Raw genomic sequence first — 24,158 nt, forward strand, 5'->3', positions numbered from 1 at the left:
GATAGCAGTGCTATGGGATGCAGCAGTCTGAGGTAAGATAGCAGTGCTATGGGATGCAGCAGTCTGAGGTAAGATAGCAGTGCTATGGGATGCAGCAGTCTGAGGTAAGATAGCAGTGCTATGGGATGCAGCAGTCTGAGGTAAGGTGGCAGTGCTATGGGATGCAGCAGTCTGAGGTAAGATAGCAGTGCTATGGGATGCAGCAGTCTGAGGTAAGATAGCAGTGCTATGGGATGCAGCAGTCTGAGGTAAGATAGCAGTGCTATGGGATGCAGCAGTCTGAGGTAAGATAGCAGTGCTATGGGATGCAGCAGTCTGAGGTAAGGTGGCAGTGCTATGGGATGCAGCAGTCTGAGGTAAGATAGCAGTGCTATGGGATGCAGCAGTCTGAGGTAAGGTGGCAGTGCTATGGGATGCAGCAGTCTGAGGTAAGATAGCAGTGCTATGGGATGCAGCAGTCTGAGGTAAGATGGCAGTATGTTCGGATGCAGCAGTCTGAGGTAAGATAGCAGTGCTATGGGATGCAGCAGTCTGAGGTAAGATAGCAGTGCTATGGGATGCAGCAGTCTGAGGTAAGGTGGCAGTGCTATGGGATGCAGCAGTCTGAGGTAAGATGGCAGTATGTTCGGATGCAACAGTCTGAGGTAAGGTGGCAGTGCTATGGGATGCAGCAGTCTGAGGTAAGATGGCAGTGCTATGGGATGCAGCAGTCTGAGGTAAGATAGCAGTGCTATGGGATGCAGCAGTCTGAGGTAAGATGGCAGTATGTTCGGATGCAACAGTCTGAGGTAAGGTGGCAGTGCTATGGGATGCAGCAGTCTGAGGTAAGATGGCAGTATGTTCGGATGCAACAGTCTGAGGTAAGGTGGCAGTGCTATGGGATGCAGCAGTCTGAGGTAAGATGGCAGTGCTATGGGATGCAGCAGTCTGAGGTAAGATGGCAGTATGTTCGGATGCAACAGTCTGAGGTAAGGTGGCAGTGCTATGGGATGCAGCAGTCTGAGGTAAGATAGCAGTGCTATGGGATGCAGCAGTCTGAGGTAAGATGGCAGTATGTTCGGATGCAACAGTCTGAGGTAAGGTGGCAGTGCTATGGGATGCAGCAGTCTGAGGTAAGATGGCAGTGCTATGGGATGCAGCAGTCTGAGGTAAGATGGCAGTGCTATGGGATGCAGCAGTCTGAGGTAAGATGGCAGTGCTATGGGATGCAGCAGTCTGAGGTAAGATGGCAGTGCTATGGGATGCAGCAGTCTGAGGTAAGATGGCAGTATGTTCGGATGCAGCAGTCTGAGGTAAGATAGCAGTGCTATGGGATGCAGCAGTCTGAGGTAAGATGGCAGTGCTATGGGATGCAGCAGTCTGAGGTAAGATGGCAGTATGTTCGGATGCAGCAGTCTGAGGTAAGGTGGCAGTGCTATGGGATGCAGCAGTCTGAGGTAAGATGGCAGTATGTTCGGATGCAGCAGTCTGAGGTAAGGTGGCAGTGCTATGGGATGCAGCAGTCTGAGGTAAGGTGGCAGTGCGTTCGGAGCGGTTTCTCAGGGTCCATCTAAAGGTGCTTGTGTCTCTTTTATGATCACCGGATGATGCTGGACTTCAGAACTTCAGGTACTGCAGGTGTACCCCATCAGCAAGCTGCTCGTTGGCAGAGTAGCTGTATTTGGAGCGGACTGCATTACTGTTTGCTACAGGAAGGCGTCAGAGTTCATGCACAAAGTCGTGGGCAGTCTAACTGTGATTGTCTTGGATGGTTCTCTTGCAATCACAAGACCCTGTTGGATGTGGATGATGTAAAATGTTGCAGGTCCATTGCCCTTGTTTATTAGAAAGACAGATGGTGGAGGAGCTGCGTGGCCTTGGTTGAAGCAAGAACTACACCTCAAGACTGCAGGCTTGCCTGTTTGTTGCAGCAGTCCAGGAGAGGAGATGCTAGAGGTGGTGCAGAGCAGCATCCATGCTGGGTTGAGGCTGGCCCCTCCCATCAGTGCTGCCCTCCAGTGTTTGATCAGAGGAATGACAAGCTGGATTGCATGCGTAGACTGCTGAGAACTGCTTAATCTTGCCAATAACACCAATGCACAATCAATTTACAGGACATGTCACTCAGGGACGTGGGCCTTTTTTGTGTGACTGTATGTTTACTTGCTGTCTTATATGCCTTATGCTGTGTATGACTGCCGGTACTGTTTTGTACCTTGATCCTGGAGGAATGCTATTTCATTTGGTTGTATTCATGTGTATCATGTATGGTTGAATAATAGTTAAACTTGAACTTGAAGCAAACTGTAAAGACTTCTGTAGGCATGAAAACACAAAATTTCAAAGTTTATGGTACATTTATTATCAAATAATGTATACCATATACAACCCTGAGATTCGTCTCCTCACAGACAACCACAAAACAAACTCAATCAATCGAATCCATTAAAATAAATCATTAAACGCCCAATGTGCAAAACCAAATCGTGCAAACAATAAAAAGTCAGCAAATAACATTCAGAAAGAAAGTTCATGAAAGTGACTTCACAGCCATGAAGCCAGTCATCCAAGGCCAGTCCTGTTCGATGCAGGCTACAGCTCGAGTTTGGTGCAGAGAAGAGTAAACCTTGTTGGCCAGCCAGCTGGAACACGGGCCTGTTCCTCGTCTCCTGCCCCGACACCGTACCTGGTGCCGAAATCAGCCAAAAATCAACTCATTCCTCACTCTTGGGCCCAGGCCCTGTTACCTCAGTTCTGCCCCACCTCGAATCTACTGCTTCAAATTGGCTCCAAGTCTGCTCCAGCAATTGGCTCATTCTTGCTGTGTTTAATAGTGTAGTTAGCAGTTTTATTTGCTGCCAATAGTGCATTGCTGTGTTTCACCGGTGTCAACTTAAACCAGTACAAGCAGGAAGAAGTCGTAGGAATGGGCTGAAAATACAAAGGTGAACAAAGCTGGATTTTTTTCCTCCAATTTGCCACTATCTAAAAATTAGTGTAGATACTGAAGTTGATGGGTTGAAGCTTGGAAAGGAGATCGAAAGGTTGATTAAATTTAAAATATCTTCCCAAATGAAAAGCCTTCTAGATTGCTATGAATTGGACACTACCAAAATGCTTACCATTATCTTCCTGACCTGGGAGGCACCAGAGAATATGGACAATCTTTCAAAATTTGGCAGCAACACTAAATTCACTATCATGAAGGATGTTAGCAGATAGCAAGAAGCCAAAGGTAGACTGGCAGATTGGGAAGACAAATATGGGATGTAATTTGGTACGGAGAAGTCTAAAGTGTAGAAAAAAACAGAGATACTATTTTAGAAGGTATGTCAGAACAGATGGACATGGGCGAATAAAACTTTGAAAATGACAGGACATGTTAAGAGAGAAGTTAGTACAGCAAACAGAATTCAGGATAGATGCATCACTCGCAAAACAGAAATTTCATTGAACTAAAAAATACCCATTAAGCCACAATTGGAACATGGCATTCAGTTCTGATCACCGCCCTTTATAAAGATTGTCTAGATTCTTGATTGCGTAATGAAAAGACTTACTAGCATGGGTTCAGGATGAGAGATTTCAAACACAAGGTTAGGCTGGCATCTCCACAGCTGCTGGTTGACCTATGATACAGCCAACATTTCAGACCAGGAGTTCCACACCTGGGGTCCATGGACCCCTTAGTTAATGGCAAGACTCATTGCCATAAAAAAAGGTTATGAATCTAAAAGTTACAGTACAGCACGGTACAGGCACTTTGGTCAAAGATGTCATGCCAACCTTTTAACCTACTCCAGGATCAACCCAACTCCTCCCTCCACTCAGTCCCCCATTCTTCTTTCATCAATGTGTCTATCAAAGAGTCTTTTAAATCTCCCAAACTAACTGCTTCTACTGCTATTCCTGGCATCACATTCTACCCACACACCACTGTGTGTAAAAAATCATACTACTGACGTGCCCCTATACCTCCCTCCAATTACCTTAGAATTATGCCCTTTCCTTTTAGCCATTTCCGCCCTTGGAAAAAAGTCTCTGTCCACTCTTTCAATGCCTCTTATCTTAAAAACCTCTGTCAAGTTGCTTCTTATCCTTCTTCAAAGAGAAAATCCTTAGCTTTCCTCACAAGACATGCTCCCTAATCCAAGGAGCATCCTGGTAAATATCCTTTACACCCTCTCTAAAGCTTTCATATCCTTCCTATAATGAGGTGACCAGAACTGAACTCACTATTCCAAGTGTGGTTTAACAAGGTTTGATAGAGCTGCAACATTACCTTACAGCTCTTGAACTCAACCCCGATTAATGAAGAACAGCTAAGTTTCCTTGGAAAGCATGCCTTCTGACTTTCTTAATGAGCCTACCACGGGAACCTTATTCAAATCTCTATACACAATATCCACTGCTCTACCTTCATCAATTTGCTTTGTCACTTCCTCAAAGGGTTCAATCAGGCTCCAAGAAGGAAAGAGCACCTCCCACCTTCACGTTATTTTATATCTGGAGATACATCACAGTCGCAGGCTCTTCCAGCCAAATACACCCCTTCATTTTCTTTCTGTTTCCGACTTTCAACTTCTACACTTTTTGTTTTGATTTACAGAACGAGTGAATAGATGATCTACAAGGAGCCAGCACAGACTCCACAGGACGAATTACTTCCTTATTGTCAATAGGAAAGATTCCACAATTTTCAAATTATAGGATAAAGCTACACAAAGTCACTATTGGGCCTTTTAAACAAAAACAATATTGTAAATGCAATATAAAAGAAATAACTGGCATGAATTGATTACTTTAACAGCAGAAAAGGATGACTTTACTGCTTGGATGACAGAAAAATGTGAAACTGCCAACCTCTGCAAGTCACTCCTGGGCAGTTAAACAATGAAATCCATTGACACTGCCTGTGCTCCCTGATCTTTTGAGGTGTACAATATTTTACAGTCTTCCCCAGTGAAATCTCAAGAAACTAATGATTTGGTCAGCATTTTGGGTATATTCACAAACTATTGTCACTATAAAAGGCGACAAAATATGTTTTAGTCAATGGGAACATGTGTTTTCCATGGCATAATGAACCATAGTTACTACTTAGCAACTCGGTTCATCTGAATCAACCAATTTTAATAGCTGTGAATTGAATTCCCCTGGAAATTTCAAAGAATAACATACATCTTACACCCCCTCCCCACCATCCCTCAAAGTTAATGATATTTCTGATCCTGTATCATTTATTTTGATGTATTCAACTTTTCAGTATCTAAGCATCACTGGCAGGACCAGTGAATTGCCCTCAAAGGGAGGGTTTACTAGGCCATTTAAGAGTTAACCAGATCCCAATATTCACTTCAAATACCATGAAACATTCTTACTAATTCTAATCACAATTCTTCAATGTTTTAGCAATTGGGATGACATCATATCGCAAGACAAAAGGAATCTGAAACTCGACAGCAACCACAGTCAGAAAGGAGAGAATAATAGACCCTAATGGTTATTTCCTTATTGGGACAGCATCAAATACTGCCACTTTACAAGGAAGGCAAAATCACTCCCAATAACCTAGCCTATTTCCACATGTTCCAATAGGGCCAACTGGTAGCAAAATAAAAAGTAAAAAGAATAGTCTTTGACTTGAAATTATCTTTATCACTTAGAAGGCTAATTGTGTACATTTGAAATTCAGATTCTACATTTGATAGATTAAAATGTTTTAAATAAATAATTTGAAAATTTATAATGTCATAAATCCTAACAGTGTTTGTTTTAATTTTGTAAAATAGCTTACTTTTTCCAACAACTGTTGAACTGAATATTTGCCTTCTGTTTTCTTCCTGGCTTTTTTCTCCATTTTTAGCTGCATCCTCGCCCGAACATTTAATCCAGCCAGTTCAAGACCTGCACCATAAACAAACAGAACTCAGTACAGACCATTTCATCAAAACTTTAAAGACAATAATGACACTACCAAAGCCATGGTTAATGACTGTAAAAATGAAAACAAAACAGCTAAATCCCAATTCCAAACTGCATGAAAACATTCACCAATTGTTTATCCCAATGGCACAAATTTGAATTTAAACACTTATTTTTCCAGAAAAAAAAATCAATTTTTCCATTATTTCACTACTGGAAAATGCTATCCTAATTATTTCATTATATTAAATGATTTTGGTAACAAATTTGTATCACCTGTTTTGCTGTAGAAATGAGTGTTTCTGCCCACCGTGTCCACACTGACCTTTTTGGCCATCTACACTAACCCCATTTGCCATATTAGGTCCACGTGTGTCTGATCAAATGTCTATCTAAATGTCTCTCAAACAGTGATTGATTCAGATTCTACTTACCTCCACGAGCAGTGCATACCAGATAGCAACACCTCTGTGTAAAAATCTTTTCTTTCGGCTCCACTATTAAAACCCTGTCCTTAAACCCTCACCCTTTTGACACTCCTACCATGAGTGACCACAGAGACTCTGACTATCTACCCATTATACACCTTGTATAATATTATATACTTCTATCAGGTTCCACCCCGACTCCTTCACCCCAGGGAAAGCAAGCCCAACCTATCTGATTTCTTCCCAAAACTTAAAGTTCTCCAATGCTCTAGAAACGGATCTCCATACCTCCCTCTGCAATGGAGCTCTCCTGATCAGAAGACAACAGACAATACGGATCAATGATAACACCTCCTCACTGAATATCAACACAGGCACATCCCAAGGATGTGTGCTTTGCCCACAGCTCTACTCTCTCTACACTCATGACTACATGGCTAACCACAGTTCAAACACCACCTGTAAGTTTACAAATGACACCAGTGTTGATACAATCTCAGATGATGACAAGGCAGTGTACAGGAGTGAGACCGATTGGATGGCTGAGTGGCGTTACAACAAAAGCCTTGCACTCAACATTAACAAGATCACGAAATCAACGGCGGAATCCAGAATAGGAAGTCGGGACAACACACACCAGTCCTCATTGAGGGGTCAGCAGTGGAAAGGGTGAGCAGAACCAAGTTCCTGGGCATGAACACCTCAAAGGATCTGCCCTGGGTCCAGCAGATGGGTGCAATCATGAAGGCACAAAGGTAGCTGCACTTTATTAAAAGTTTGAGGAGATTTGGTAACGTCACCAAAGACTCTTGCAAATTTCTATAGATGTATGGGGGCAATCATTCTGACTGGTAACATCACAGGACTGAAAGACGCAGCTAAGGGTGGTAGACTCAGCCAGTTCCATTAGGGCACAACCCTCCTCACCATCGAAGACATCTTCAAGAGCTGGTGCCTCAACCAGGCGGCATCCACCATTAGGGACCTTCACCATCCAGCACACACTTTTTTCTCACTATGATCTTCGGGGAGAAGATACAGGTGCCCGAAGAACCACACTCAACAACTCAGAAAAGGCTTCCATTCCTCCACCATCAGATTTTCGAAAGGTCCGTGAACACCAACTCAGTATTCCTTTTTTGGCACTATTTATTCCTACTGTAATTTACAGTAATTTTATGTCTTTGCAAATTAGTACATTTTGCATCATAAGACAGTGATAATAAACAGAAATCTGATTCTTGGCAACATCCGGTGAATTATGGCAGATCCAACTGCAACATCAATTCCCCATGGTACCACAGTATCTTCACGCACCTTGTTTATCAACTATCTATATAGCTGGACTTCTGGTGAGGCACGAGGCAAGATGGCAGCACAGCACTGAGCGCTGACATATAACCCTCCTTTTTCACGTTCTTTAGGGCTCATAGACGAGTCTTAATACAAGGTTGAGTTGGAGAAAGATCTAACTAAAGACATGACCTCAAAAAAAGATCCAAATTCAACCAAGAAACAAGATGCCAGCAGACGACGCCAAGCTAGCGATTCATCCCAGGAAATAGCTATGCTAATTAAGCAAACAATGGCAACGGAGATGAAATCGCTGCAAGAAAGGGTAGTCCACATGCTAAAGGAGTCACTGGAAAAGGCTCTCGACCCCATACAGAAGCATATGGCAGAGAATGGCAACATTCTCCAGGCGTTAAAGGAGCAAGCGGACATTCACGCTAAAAAATTTAACACGGCCTTCAACAAAATAGACAACATTCAGGTTAGCTTACACAAGAATGAGAAAGTTACTAACTCCTGTCTCGCAGAGGTGACTCAGAAGAAGCTAAACGAGTTGGAGGACAGATCCAGGAGAAACAATGTGCGGCTGGTCAACTTACCAACAGGCGCTGAGAGCGACGATCCAAGAGGTTACCTCCAGGAGATGGATTCCAGCGCTCAAGAATTCCCACAGCACTCCATTGGAGATCGATAAAGCACATAGGATCTTTTCCAACAACATCTCAAGACCGCGGGCCATAGTTTTTAGGCTTCTTCGGTACACCGACCGGCAGGCTATCCTGGAGGGTGCGAGGAAAGCCAAACCTACTCTCCCTGACGGCACCCAGCTACAGTTCTTCGCCGACTACAGCCCCAGCACGATGCAGGAACGGCAGGGATACAAGGAGATCCGACAGCTAAGCTTCGACAGAAGGGGATCGACTCATTCCTCATATACCCGGCGATAACGAGAGTGAATATCAAGGGCATGAAGATGTCGTTTAACTCAGCAGAGGAAGCGAAAGAAGCTCTGAATTCATCGGTGCTGGGAGATATGGAAGACGATCCTGGGCAAAGTCCGCACACCCCTCAGGAGGAGATGGAACTGCATTAAGAGCTCGGACCAGCCTATATGTGCAATCTAACAGGCACGGGCAAGTTAACGTCCTAGGTGTGAAGTTTTCTGGTTATTCTTTTATTGGAAAGTCATTCAATGCACTTTTGTATTTAGTTAATTAAGGGGCCAATTTGTTTCTGAGTATTGCAGGTCAGAGTTTTAAGGTAACGGCTCAGTTAACTTGTTAGTACAAGGATAACATGGTAAGGTGATATAAGTCCGCCTAGAATATACTTTTTATCTTTTATTTTCTAAGGTGATATTCAATACACTCAAATGTCATACTTCATCAGGAATGAAGCTGAAAAACAGCAGTTTGTTTTAAATAACTTTAGTTGTACATGTTCATTTTGGGTTATGTCTCCAGTAGACTTGTTTACGTTCCTGGGCGCCAGATAAGACATCACTGGCGCCATCGCTAAGCGACGATCTATTAAAGCAACAGTCTCCCACAAGAGAGCTGTTGGGGTCTTGATTATGTGTTATGTTATACAGTATTTGAGACAGGAATGGTTTTAATTATATAGGTTAATGGGTTTGACCAGGTTTTTTTTCTTGTCTCTTTGATATGATTGTCTATGAAAACCGCTTTGCCTTTCTAATTTCTTGGTGCTAGAGGGGGGCGGTTACTGTTCAGTTTCTGACATTGCTAAGTGACACTCACAGATGTTACAAAGTATAGGGTTGTACGTGAGGGGTGATGGGAGGGGGGGTGGGAAGGGGTTAACTCATGGCTCCACCACCAACTTACAACAACAGATCCAGGGGAAGATGAGCAATACAGATAAATTAGAAAATCTTACTACTGTATCACTTAATGTTAGAGGATTAAACTCTCCCTACAAGCATTCAAAGGTTTTAGATTTCTTACGCAGAAAGAAAATAGATATCGCGCTGTTACTGGAAACACATCTTAAACCTAATGGCATTCCCAGGGTTCAAAACTGCTTTTACAAACCCGTTGTGGCATCAGCTGATGGTACTGGTGTGAAAGGAGTTATTTGATATTAATGAGACATAGTATTAATGTATCAATTGAAAGGAATAGGCGCCAACAATGAAGCACGTCTAGCTTTTTGCTGTACATCCATTCAGGGTAAAAAAGTTGCATTCATTAGCCTATAAGCCCCAACTATATTCGAGGTTGAATTTTTTTCCCCTCAATTACCTCACAATTACTGAAGTTAAGTGACTACCAACTATATGTTGGTTCAGACATGAATGCTTTGGTAAACAATAACTTCGATAAATCTTCTTCAACTGTATCAAGCTCTCAAGAATCTGCTTCCAAAGCACATAACCTTTTTCTAACAGATTTAAATTTAACTGATATGTGAGGGGTGCATAATCCATCTGCTAAAGACTACATCTTCTTCCCCACAAGACATAAAACTTTCTCTCGGATAGATTACATTCTTATATCCTCCGGTTTTCTGCCTTTGGTACACTTAATAAAATTTTTGCCCAGAAATCTATCTGATCACAACCCAGCCATATCTACTTTTAATTATAGCAAAATTAAAAATAAGGCTATTAGGCAGAGGTTTAACTTCACCCTTCTAAAAAACGACGCATTTCTAACACAATTGAGAACAAAACTGACGGAATTCAGAATATTCTGAAGGGAGAGGGCGAGCAGCCAGCTGTCTTGGTACATGTTGGTACCAATGACATAGACAGGAAAAGGGAGGAGGTCCTGAAGAGAGATTTCCGGGAGTTAGGAAGGAAGCTGAGAAGCAGGACCTCCAGGGTAGTAATCTCGGGATTGCTACCTGTGCCACGTGCTAGCGAGGGCAAGAATAGTAGGATCAGGCAGATGAATGCGTGGCTGAGAGACTGGTGCAGGGGGCAGAGCTTCAGATTCTTGGATCATTGGGATCTCTTCTGGGGGAAGTATGGCCTGTTCTAAAAGGACGGGTTACACCTGAACCCAAAGGGGACCAATATCCTGGCGGGAAAGTTTACTAGAGCTGTTAGGGAGGGTTTAAACTAATTTGGCAGGGGGATGGGAACCAAAATGATAGAGCGGAGGAGGGGGAAAACAGAAGTAAATCGAAGATAGAGAGCAGTAAAGATGTCAGGAAGGACAGGCAGGTGATGGGGCAAATTTGCAGCCATTGGGATGAGTTGCAGTGGAATAACGTTGCAGTGCAATCAAAGTAAATAGTACCAAATACTGGACTTAAGGTGTTATACTTAAATGCACGCAGCATAAGGAATAAGGTGGATGATCTTGTTGTACAGCTACAGGTTGGCAGGTATGATATTGTGGCCATCATTGAGACGTGGCTAAAGGATGCATGTCTCTGGGAGCTGAACATCCAAGGATATCCAGTGTATTGGAAGGATAGGCAGGTAGGCAGAGGGGGTGGTGTGGCTTTATTGGTAAGAAATGACATTAAATCATTAGAAAGAGGTGACATAGGATCGGAAGGTACAAAATCTTTATGGGTTGAGCTAAGAAATCACAGGGGTAAAATGACCCTGATGGCAGTTATATGCAGGCCTCCTAACAACTGCAGTGATGTGGACTACAAATTACAACAGGAAATAGAAAAGGCTTGTCAGAAGGGCAGTGTGATGATAATTATGGGGGATTTTAACATGTGAGTGGATTGGGAAAATCAGGTCGGCACTGGATCTCAAGAGAGAGAATTTGTAGAATGTCTACAAGATGTCTTTTTAGAACAGCTTGTTGTTGAGCCCACTAGGGGATCAGCTGTACTGGATTGGGTATTGTGTAATGAACCAGAGGTGATTAGAGAGATTGAGGTGAAGGAACCCTTAGAAGACAGTAATCATAACATGATTGAGTTCACTGTGAAGTCTGAGAAAGAGAAGCCGAAATCCGATGTGCCACTATTTCAGTGGAGTAAAGGAAATTACAGTGGCATGAGAGAGGAACCAGCCAAAGTTAATTGGAAAGGGACACTAGCGGGAAGGACGGCAGAGCAGCAGTGGCTGGAGTTTATGCGAGAAGTGAGGAAGGTACAAGACAGATATATTCCAAAAAAGAAGAAATTCTCGAATGGAAAAAGGATGCAACCGTGGCTGACAAGAGAAGTCAAAGCCAAAGCCAAAGTTACAGCAAAGGAGAGGGCATACAAGGAAGCAAAAATTAGTGGGAAGACAGAGGATTGGGAAGTTTTCAAAAGCTTACAAAAGGAAACTAAGAAGATCATTAAGAGGGAAAAGATGAACTATGAAAGAAAGCCAGCAAATAATATCAAAGAGGATACTAAAAGCTTTTTCAAGTATATAAAGAGTAAAAAACAGGTGAAAGTAGATACAGGACTGATAGAAAATGATGCTGGAGAAATTGTAATGGGAGATAAGGAGAAGGCTGAGGACCCGAACGAGTATTTTGCATCAGTCTTCACTGAGGAAGACATCAGCAGTATACCGGACACTCAAGGGTATCAGGGAAGAGAAGTGTGCGCAGTCACAATTACGACAGAGAAGTACTCAGGAAGCTGAATAGTCTAAAGGTAGATAAATCTCCTGGACCAGATGGAATGCACCCTCGTGTTCTGAAGGAAGCAAAAGGGAAATTACAGACCTGTTAGCTTGACAGTGTTTGGGAAATTGTTGGAGTCGATTGTTAAGGATGAGATTACAGAGTACCTGGAGGCATATGACAAGATAGGCAGAACTCAGCATGGTTTCCTTAAAGGAAAATCCTGCCTGACAACCTATTGCAATTTTTTGAGGAAATTACAAGTAGGCTAGACAAGGGAGATGCAGTGGATGCTGTATATTTGGATTGTCAGAAGGCCTTTGACAAGGTGCCGCACATGAGGCTACTTAACAAAATAAGAGCCCATGGAATTACGGGAAAGTTACATACGTGGATAGAGCATTGGCTGATTAGCAGGAAACAGAGTGGGAATAAAGGGATCCTATTCTGGTTGGCTGCCGGTTACCAGTGGTGTTCCACAGGGGTCCATGTCGGGGCCACTTCTTTCTACGTTGTACATCAATGATTTGGATTATGGAATAGATGACTTTGTGGCTTAGTTTGCTGATGATACAACAATAGGTGGAGGGGCCGGTAGTGCTGAGGAAACAGAGTCTGCAGAGAGACTTGGATAGATTAGGAGAATGGGCAGAGATGTGGCAAATGAAATACAATGTTGGAAAGTGAATGGTTATGCATTTTGGTAGAAGAAATAAATGGGCAGACTATTATTTAAATAGGGAGAGAATTCAAAGTTCTGAGATGCAACGGGACTTAGGAGTCCTCGTGCAGGATACCCTTAAGGTTAACCTCCAGGTTGAGTCGGTAGTGAAGAAGGCGAATGCAATGTTGGCATTCATTTCTAGAGGAATAGAATATAGGAGCAGGGATGTGATTTTGAGGCTCTATAAGGCACTGGTAAAACCTCACTTGGAGTACTGTGGGCAGTTTTGAGCTCCTTATTTAAGAAAGGATGTGCTGACGTTGGAGAGGGTTCAGAGAAGATTCACTAGAATGATTCCGGGAATGAGAGGGTTAACATATCAGGAACGTTTGTCCGCTCTTGGACTGTACTCCTTGGAGTTTAGAAGAATGAGGGGGGACCTCATAGAAACATTTTGAATGTTGAAAGGCATGGACAGACTGGATGTGACAAAGTTGTTTCCCATGGTGGGGGAGTCTACTACAAGAGGGCATGACTTAAGGATTGAAGGGCGCCCATTCAGAACAGAGATGCGAAGAAATTTTTTTAGCCAGAGGGTGGTGAATCTGTGGAATTTGTTGCCATGGGCAGCAGTGGAGGCCAAGTCATTGGGTGTTTTTAAGGCAGAGATTGATGGGTATCTGAGTAGTCAGGACATCAAAGGTTATGGTGAAAAGGCGGGGAAGTGGGACTAAATGGGAGAATGGATCAGCTCATGACAAAATGGTGGAGCAGACTCGATGGGCCGAATGGCTGACTTCTGCTCCTTTGTCTTATGGTTTAATTTATAAATTTAAATAAAAATAGTGTTTCAGATGTGACAGTGATTTAGGCTTCCATCAAGGGTTTTTTTTTGGCATGAGCGTGCTCACATGTCCATCTGCGTGCGTGCGTCCGTGCGTGTGCGATGTTGGCGGGACGATGTCTTTTTCATGCCTTTACAAGGCACGGAGCGAGAGAGAGAGACTGTGTGTGGCGGCCACTCCTCACACAGACATTTCGCAGTATTTTTCCCTTTTATTTTATGAGGTCGAGTTGTGATCTCGACACTCAACCCGGCACGGATGGAAAGCGTACTGGGGAGCGGCTCCGACTGGGTTCTAACCCGGTAACTTCCGTTCCAGAGTCCAGCGCTGACGTCATTGCGCCACCAGCCAGCCCCCATCAAGGGTTTCTTAAGAAATAACACCATATGGTTCAGTTCCCACCTACATAAAAGCCGGCTTCAAAAGATTTCCACCCTAGAAGAACAATGTAAGGTTTTGGAGAATGATTTCAAAAGGAGATATACCATAACAATTCATCCTCTGGAGGCAGAAGAAGATGGCGGCACGACGCAGCGCGCGCAGCCGTTCCGAATTGATATCGTATCTGTGAAGTAAGATGCCGTGCACAATCCTGATTTGATAGAGACAGACGTGAAGAAGCACAGAGGAACATCTGGAGTAACTTCTGAAATGCCTGTTTCGCTGCCGCTGCTACTATGCAATCGAGAATCTCCAGAGGGAAGGCCTCAAATCTTCGGCCTTGCCTATTGCCTGTTGCCAGGGTCGAAGCGCTCAGCAGAGATGGTGCTCAGTGTATCGGTGTCGGGGAGCTGGTCCGAAGCTCGGAGTTTTCGGACGGACTCGGAGTCAGACTGTGGTCGGATGCTTCCGGGATGCTGCATCAGCAAGTTTGCGGCGCTGGAGGTTTACCGTCTGCGTGAGATGATGGGACTTTCGAGAGAGACTTTGAGACTGTACCGTGCCCGTGGTCTGTTCTTAGCAAATTATGGTATTGCTTTGCACTGTTGTAACTATATGTTATAATTATGTAGTTTTTGTCAGTTTTTCAGTCTTGGCTTGTCATGTGTCTCTGTGATATCATTCTGGAAAAACATTGTATCATTTCTTAATACATGCATTACTAAATAACAATAAAAGAGGACGTGTGTCCTCATAATCTAAAAAAAAGTATACTGTTTTGGATACTGTTGGTGGGGACGACCTACCAGGGACAAGTTGTAGTGGTTGCGTCTCTGGCACCGAGACTGGACCGTCAGCTCAGAAAGGAAGGAGGGAAAAGAGAGCAGTAGTGATAGGGGATTCAATAGTTAGGGGGACAGATAAGAGGTTCTGTGGGACAGATCGAGAATCCCGGATGATCTGTTGCCTCCCTGGTACCAGGGTCCGCAATATCTCGGATCAAGTTTTCGGTATTCTCAGGAGATAGGGTGAGCAGCCAGACGTCGTGGTCCATGTGGGGACCAATGACATAGATAGGAGTAGGGATGAGGTCCCGAAGAAGGAATATAGGGAGTTAGGAAAGAAGTTAAAAAGCAGGACTTCAAGGGTGGTAATCTCGGGATTGCTGCCTGTGCCATGAGACAGAGCGGGGAGGAACAGGAAATTATGGCAGATGAATGCGTGGCTGAAGACTTGGTGAAGGGGGCAGGGATTCAGATTCCTGGATCATTGGGATCTCTTCTGGGGAAGGTCTGACCTGTACAAAAAGGATGGGCTGCACCTGAACTGGAAAGGGACCAATATCCTGGCATGGCAGGTTTGCTAGAGCTGTTGGGGAGGGTTTAAACTAGTTTGGCAGGGGGGTGGGAATCAGAATGTGAGTGCAGAAATTAGGGTAGAAGGACAAGGGCATGCTGCTATGTGTTCTGAGTTGGTGAGGAAGGACAGGCAGGGGACAAAACATAAATGTAGCCAGTTAGAGGGGTTGAAATGTGTCTATTTCAACACTAGGAATAAAGGGGATGAACTTAGAGCATGGATCAGTACGTGGAACTACGATGTTGTGGCCGTTAATGAAACTTGGCTGGAGAAAGGGCAGGATTGGCTGATGCAGGTACCAGGGTTTAGGTGTTTTAAAAGGAGTAGGATGGGAGGTAGAAAAGGTGGGAAGGGAGTAGCATTACTGGTCAGGGATCGTATCACGGCTATAGAAAGGGAGGACGCTGCGTCGATGTGGGTGGAAGTCAGAAATAGGAAGGAATCACTCACTGCACTGGGAGTAGTCTATAGGCCCCCAAATAGCCCTCGGGACACTGAGGAGCAGATAAGTAGGCAGATTTTAGAATGGTGCAGGAAATACAGGGTTGTAGTTATGGGTGATTTCAACTTCCCTCATACTGTCTGGCACATCCTGACTGCAAGGGGGATAGATGGGGCTGAATTTGTCAGGTGTGTCATTTTTAAGTAGTAGCTTATGTTTGGCATAGACGTGAAAATGTTAAGGCCAAAAAAGGAAAATAGTAAGTTTCACTTTTACTCAGGTAAAAATAAAATCACTTTTGCCCAGTAACTCGTTTTATTGCACGTTAAATACAGCAAAATAATACACAAAGACATGGCAAAAGTAAAGGCAAACAAATGAGGTAACAGCAAATTTCACTTTTGTCCAGTAACAAGCCTTATTGCATTTAGTTGTAGCTGTCATCCCTTTTCATCGGTGAAGAGACTATGGCTGTAGGAAATGTTTCCAGGGTGACCCCTCTATGGGAGTGGGGAAGATGTTGGTGGGATGCTGTCAGGATCAATATTAGGGCCTCATCTATATAAAACATATATAGATGATTTTGATGAAGGAAGTAAGAGTTGGGGTCTGTCAGGTGTGGATGCTTTCACTGATGTATCAAGAATGGAGAAGTACCAAGAAGGAATACTTCAACGATCTGCATTCTGTATCTTTAACTTGCAAGTCCTTGACTCCAGTCTACAACAAACTATCTGGTCCAATCTCTAGCCATCCCTGATTGATAAGAAGCTGAAAGGATCACATGCCATCTAAAATAATGAAGGGTCTTGGGAATGGGTGATTTCTCTAATGAAGTTCTAAAACTTGGTAGAGGTCAACTTCAATCACAAATTCACATCAGAGACCCACTAATTTTATAAGCAACTTCAAGAAAAGAGGCAAATCTGACTGTAATAATTAGAGGGCTTTCCCCCATTGTCTCACCAAAGAGAATGCCATTGCCTGGGTCTTCCTTAACTTCCCCCTCCCAGCAGCCAAAAAACCTGCTCCCTCAGGCTACGTCCACACTAGACTGGATAAATCCGTAACCGAAGCTTTTTCTCTTTGTTTTGACCCTCCGTCCACACTGAAACAGCGTTTTCCTCCCCTGAAAACGGAGATTTTCAGAAAGGCTCTCCAGCGTGAATAAATCTGAAAATGCTTACTATCCGGCGTAGCGTGTACGGGGTAACTGACTATTTTTAAAACTGTCATGCGCGGCATTTCATTGTTTTCTTGAATGCAACCTCCAACACCAAAACAATACCTGACAGTAGATGTGTAACAGCCTAACGTAACATTGTATGGAATACAATATAACACTGATGCAGACATGTTTTATACATTTAACAAGGTGCTTTATTAATGTATTGCTTATGCAAACATTCAATAGATGCAATTGTCACTTTTGCCCAGTAACTTGTTTTATTGCACATGCTAAATACAGCAAAATAATACACAAAGACATGGCAAAAGTAAAGGCAAACAAATGAGGTAACAGCAAATTTCACATTTGCCCAGTAACAAGCCTTATTGCATTTAGTTGTAGTTGTCGTCCCTTTCATCGATGAAGAGACTATGTCTCTAGGAAATGTTTCTGGATAAATGCACACCAAGTCTTTCGTTTGGCAATTTCGTATTAAGTTTTCCTAGTCTTAACTGGACAAACGCGCACCAAGTATACAGTTTCCTTTTCGTTTGTTTTCTGTGTGTCCTGCGCATGCCCAGAAGGAGGAGATTCGCCCAAATATCCGTTTTAGTGAGGACAGAGGTATTTTTAAAAACGCCTAGTGTGGACGCCTGTCCTTTTTATGCAAAACCAGCATTTTCAAAATTATCCTGTCTAGTGTGGACGTAGCCTAAAGGCTGATTTATACTTGTGCATACTAGCTTATGCCGCAGCCTACGCAAGTGGGCTACGCCTTTGTGAGCATTTATACTTGTGCATTGGTGTGCCTGCGTCGCTCTGCAATTTACCGCCAAAACGCTAGTTGACGGTGGGGTTTCTATGCCACTGTGTTGAGTTTCTTCGTATTGAAACTCAACATGAAGAAACTCAAACTTCAAGCAGTGGCGACTGAAACTGAAGGAGGGTGAATTTTCTGTGCTTGTCCGGCCACTGAGAGACATGGACAAGGAAAAGGAAATGCATTTCAAATATTTTCAGATGTCGGCAGGTATATTTGACGATTTGGTTCATCGTCTCCAACCATTTATTTCGCATCAGTGTATGCACGGTATACTCAGAGACTGGCAATCACCATTCGAGTTTTAGCTTCAGGTGGAAGTCAACAGGCTGTAGCAGCTAGCTACAAACTGGCGTCAAGCACAGGGTCCTCCATAATTTCGGAGGTCTGTAAAGCTTTATGGAAAGCATTGCAGCCAGAGTTCCTTCCCTGCCCTTCAGTCGCCCAATGGCAAGCTATTGCAGCGTAGGGGAAATGCAATGCTACCAAGCGGACCAATCACAGTTGTTTACGTCTGCGTCGCCATGTCGTGTAGTTACATTGTGGGAGAGGTACGCGTTAGGCTACGGCGTAGGGTTCAGCATAGATACTGTGTACGGTACGCTGCTACGCCATACCTACGGCGTACATTTAATGCACAAGTATAAATCAGCCTTAAGTCACTGTGTGAATTTCTTCCATCTGAAAGCACAGTAAGCATAATTTTCACAATGCATCAGCTTCAACAGAAATTTACAGAACATTATCAGCCACTACAAATGCCCTTTGCCTATATCAAAGCATTCCATTTGACAACAAAATGGGACTGTACAGCAGCCTTCTCAAAGTTAGCTGTTCACAGAAATTTGTCCCCATCATAAATCTGCTTCAAGATGGCACACATGCTGTGATTTTAATTAGTGCAAACTGGTTTCAAACCAGGTTTTATCTTTGCCCATAATTTTTTCTATCTTTCTTGCTGCAATGTTGCGCCTCACCTTCAGCAAACTTCCCACTGAGGTAGACCTAATCTACCACACAGGAAACTGATAAACCTACACCATTTCCATTCCAGACTACAGGGCATCCCAACTTCAGTCAACAGCTACAATACACACACAATGCTTGCAAATGTGTAGGATTCAAAGGCTGAGGCTACGTCCACACTAGACTGGATAATTTTGCAAACGCCGGTTTCGAGTAAAAACGACAGGCGTCCACACTACGCGTTTTTCGAAATATCTCTGTCCACACCAAAACGGATATTTGGGCAAATCTACTAAACAGGCGAAGCGGAAACAGTATAATATTGACATTTCTGTGGCAGCGTTGTGCTATTTCCATAGAATAAAACTAGAGTACCAACAACAACAGCGAAAGAAAGTTTTCAACAATGTCTTCGAGGAATACAAAGAAAACCTCCGCTGGAAAAATCAGACCAGACTTCCTCGTTTAGACAGACAATGAAGTCGAGCTGTTTCTGCGAGTTACAAAGGACTACAAAGTCAGCAAAGCAGCAGAGATGTTTAATTCCAAACAAACTATTAATGTAGACAATAAAGTAAACAACACACGCATGAAGCTGTCCTCTACCCAAGATCAAGAGATTGGAATCTTCTGTCATCAAACCTGCGCAGTATTTCTGACATTAATATTTTTAAAGATAGATTCAAACAAATCAATTTCGGGGATCTAGTCAAAAAAGCTCACTTTACAATTTAACTCTCACGCCATTCATACCGACTGCGCGTTATAACAGCCGTCCGGCAGTGCTTGCGCAGTACCAAGCAGAAGCAGAAAAAGCACTGTTGTTGTGGTGTTGTCATGACAACGTTTTTAAAACTCGCCGTTTACCCCGTCCTCACTACAACGCGAAACAATCGTTTTCAAATTTACACACTCTGGGGAGCATTTTCGAAAATCTCCGTTTTCAGGGGATGAAAACACTGTTTCAGTGTGGACGGAAGGTCAAAACGAAGAGAAAAGGCTGTGTTTTCAAAATTATCCGGCATAGTGTGGACGTAGCCTGAGCTTCATGGCAACAGTGTCATATTCACAAAAGTATATGAAAACATGGGTCTTATGTTTAAATTCTCTACCAACTTACCCCAGCTATATTACACCACCCTCTGTGAATAATGTTTTGTCTGCCAGGCAACACAGAGAAAAAGGTACAGGAGCCTTCAGTTTCACACCATCTTGTTCAGGAATAGCTATTATCTCTCAGCCTCTTGAACCAGAGTGGATAACTTTCCTCACTCCAACATCGAATCGATTCCACAACCTATGGACTCACTTTCAAGGACTCCACAACTCATGCTCTCTATATTTATTTATTTATTTTACAACTTGTTGTCTTTTGCACTTTGTGTACAGTTTTTCATTGATTCTATTGTTACTGTGAATGCCCATAAGGAAATGAATCTTACAGTAGTATATTGTGACATACATGTACTTTGCTAATAAGTTGACTTGAACTTTGAAAATTCAGTCATTGACCATGAAATGCACCACCACATTCAAGGTACCTGTACAGAGCTCAACTACTTGAAGATCAATACAGCAAAGCCAGCACAAAGCTAACCATATATGGGCCAGCAGTAATCTCTGCATTTCTGTCTGCTTCAGCTATGGCCTAACTAAAGCAGGTCTTTCAACACACTGACTGAAGAGGTATCATCAATGCTGTCTCCACAAATCCTCCAAAGGAACAGAATAAACAAACCAATTTCAGCAGATCCAATCACCCTCAGTTCAGCTCCAATGACCAAGCCACATCATCCACATGCCTCACTCATGATACTCTCTGCCAAGCTCTGCCACATCAAGAGGTTACCAGGTGGACAGCAGAAATGATTCAAGAATGTTCTCAAAATCTCTCAGCATCTCACCATTTCGAGTTAATTCCTGCCCTATTACTAAGCCTTCTGCTTTGTATGCAGCAACCTCCAGCACAAGTTTCGAGAGATTCAGAACGAGTGGTGGAACAACCTTGCAAAGAGAACTCAGCTTTACGCAGACACCAGTGACTACAGAGCCCTGAGAGCGGTGTACAGCCCTTCACACCAGGTCCAGAGTCCCTTACGCAGTGCAGACGGTAAGGCGCTCTTCACAGACAAGGCGTCCATCCCGAACCGATGGTCAGAATATTTCCAGACTCTCTTCAGCGCCAACCGCATGGCCAAAGACTCAGCAATTCATCACATCCCACAACAGCTAGAGAAGACAGAACTGGACAAGATTCCAACCCTAGAAGAGACAGTCAAGGCCATAGAGCAGCTGAAAAGTGGCAAGGCTGCGGGAGTTGATGGAATCCCACCTGAGATTTGGAAGCATGGGGGCCGAGCGTTACATACCAAACTCCACAAGTTCTTTGTCTGCTGCTGGGAACAAGGTAAACTACCACAGGACCTCCGTGATGCAGTCATCATCGCCCTGTGTAAGAACAAGGGGGAAAGGTCCGACTGCTCCAACTACCGGAGGATAACTCTGCTCTCTAACGCAGGAAAAATCCTCACAAGAGTACCCCTGAACAGATTGGTGCCCATTATTGCAGAAGAACAACTCCCAGTGAGCCAGTGTGGCTTCAGAGCCAACAGGAGCACCACCGACATGGTATTTGTTCTCAGGCAGCTCCAAGAGAAATGTAGGGAACAGATCAAGGGATTGTGCGTGATGTTTGTCGACCTTACCAAAGTGTTCGACACTGTGAGCAGGGAAGGTCTGTGGCAAATCATGGAACGACTGGGATGCCCCCCCAAAGTTCTTCAGCATGGTCATCCAGCTACACGAAGATCAGAGTGGCCAAGTCAGACACAACAATGACCTCTCAGAACCCTTCCCAATAGGCAACAGAGTAAAGCAAAGCTGCGTCCTCGCACCAACTCTCTTCACCATCTTCTTCAGCATGATGCTCGAAAGGGCCATAGAAGACCTTGGTGACGAGGACAGTGTTTACATCCGATACCGCGCCGATGGCAGCCTGTGCAACCTGAGGCGATTACAGTCCCACACCAAGACATTAGAGCAACTCATCTGAGAGCTACTCTTCGCAGACGATGCTGCCCTTGTTACCCACACAGAGACAGCCCTGCAGCGTAAAACATCCTGCTTCACAGAGGCTGCCGAGCTCTTCAGATTGGAAGTCAGCTTGAAGACAGAAGTTCTCCATCAGCCCACACCTCAGGAAGATTACCAGCCTCCCCACATCACCATCGGTGAGGTAGAGCTGAAGACAGTCCACCAGTTCAGCTACCTGGGAGGCACCATCTCGTCACCATCCTCAACATCCACTGGAGTGACTTCATCACCAACATCGAAGCCCTTGAACAGGCAGAGGTCACCAGCATCAAGGCCATGCTGTTGAAGACGCAGCTGCGCTGCACAGGGCACGTCTCTAGGATGGAAGATCATCGCCTGCCCAAGATTGTGCTGTATGGCAAACTCTCCACTGGCTACCATGACAGAGGGGCACCGAAGAAGAGGTACAAGGACTCTCTGAAGAAATCCCTTGGTGCCTGTCACATTGACCATCGCCAGTGGTCTAATCTAGCCTCCAATCGCGAGGCCTGGCGACACACCATTTACCAGTCTGTCTCCTCCTTCGAGGACACACGCAGGGCTGGCATTGAGAACAAAAGGAGAAGGAGGAAGAACCGTGACACAGCAGCACCAAACCCAGAACAGAATTTCCCTTGCAGCCGCTGTGGCCAGGCCTGCCTGTCCCATATTGGCCTTGTCAGCCACCAGCGAGCCTGCAGGAGACGTGGGCAGCCCCCTTCCTAAACCTTCGTTCGCGAAGCCAAGCCATGAATGAACTATTCAAAATGAAAGTAGAGCAGGAATTCCCATCCTGGGGTCCACAACCTCCTTGCTGAATGGTATTGGTCCTTGGCACTAAAAGGTTGGGAACCCCTGAAATTGAGCAAATGGGACAACATAGAAAACCCAAAAAGTCTCCTCCACCATTCCAAAATAGCCGATTTATTCCCTCTCAACACCATTCTCTTGACTTCTCCCCATAACCTTTGATATCCTTATTAATCAAGAACCTATCAATCTCTGTTTTAAATACAGTATACCCAATGATTTGGCCTGCATATCTGTCTGTGGCAATGAATTTCAGATTCATCACCCTCTATCTAAATAAATTCCTCCTCATCTTTGTACTAAAGGAACGTCCTTCTATTCAGGATCTGTGCCCTCTGGTCCTAGACTATTGGAAACAGCCTCTCCATATCCACTCTGTCTAGGTCTTTCAATATTTGTTATGTTTCAATGAGATCCCCACCCATTCTTCTAAAGTCCAGTAAGTACAGGCCCGAGCCGTCACTCCTCATATCATACGTTTTCATTCCAGGGATCATTCTCATGAGTTCTTACAACGGGATCACACAAAAGCCCAGTTCACATGGCCAAAGTAAAGCACCACCTCCAAACTTCCTCTACAAGCAGGATTCTCAGCAAGTACGGTGCCTTGTGCCTCTGGGATTCACAAACTATTACTGTTGACAGTGACAAACGATTTATTTAAATCTTTAAATCCAGCTTGCAGTCAGGATAAAAGTTTTGTCTCAAGATACTTGCGGGGAAAATAAATTTGCTTTCACTCTTCTAACGCCACATGCATCTGACAGATCTATTAAAAAATTAAAATTCGTGCACCTTGTGCTATCCTGCGATGTTTCTTACTCCGTTTCTTACGTTTGGTGCTCTCTGCCATATCCATGCCGCAAAGCTGGGAGTGCAAAGCTTCACCCTTCGCCGTGACAACTGGTGAATAGCAAAGTCTCACCATTCGGTTCGAACTCGTACCCCGGCAGCGTGTGTTCACCTCTACGGGTGCCCGAGTAGGACAAATATCAAATCATCACACTGGAAAACGCGTCTATCCTGGTTTCAAAATTCAAGGTCGCTAAAGAAACTTCACTGATACCGATTCCTCGCGAAATTCACACAGCCACCCCGCAGATTCAAGTTACGCACAACTGCGCAATAAAATGTTTTAAAATCAGATTAATTTATAACGCAGGATGTAGTCGAACCAGTTTAATAATAATGTAAGTCAGAGTGGTAGTAGGACTGGGAGTTGAAATTAAAGTGGCGGGCAACGAGAAACTCAAGAGTCACTCGTGCAATCACCCAGTAAACTCTTGGTTTCACCAATGCAGTGTATTAGATTGGGGAAAGTGCAAGAGATTCGCTGCTTCACCTGGAAAAAACAACCAGAAGCTCTGTATGAACCCGTAGATCTACAATCTGCTGAGGGCCAGATCAGTGGTGTTCAGGTCTGGCGACGTAGATGACAAGACTCCCAGATGAG

General features: G+C 44.0%; 1 protein-coding gene across 1 annotated transcript in view; it reads right to left on the reverse strand.

Moving 5' to 3' along the window:
- si:dkey-12j5.1 (uncharacterized) overlaps window positions 1-23,664 on the reverse strand; it is a 434,002-nt gene extending 410,338 nt beyond the window's left edge. The window contains exons 1-2 of the mRNA XM_063042381.1: window positions 23,501-23,664; window positions 5,777-5,886 (exon numbers count right to left, since the gene is read on the reverse strand). Of these exons, the coding sequence (XP_062898451.1) occupies window positions 5,777-5,886; window positions 23,501-23,633 (243 nt within the window). The 5' untranslated portion in view covers window positions 23,634-23,664. The remainder of the gene's footprint in view (window positions 1-5,776; window positions 5,887-23,500) is intronic.
- Between the last annotated feature and the right edge of the window lie 494 nt (window positions 23,665-24,158).

Source organism: Mobula hypostoma, chromosome 3 (assembly GCF_963921235.1).
Source record: "Mobula hypostoma chromosome 3, sMobHyp1.1, whole genome shotgun sequence".
Classification (NCBI taxonomy): domain Eukaryota; kingdom Metazoa; phylum Chordata; class Chondrichthyes; order Myliobatiformes; family Myliobatidae; genus Mobula; species Mobula hypostoma.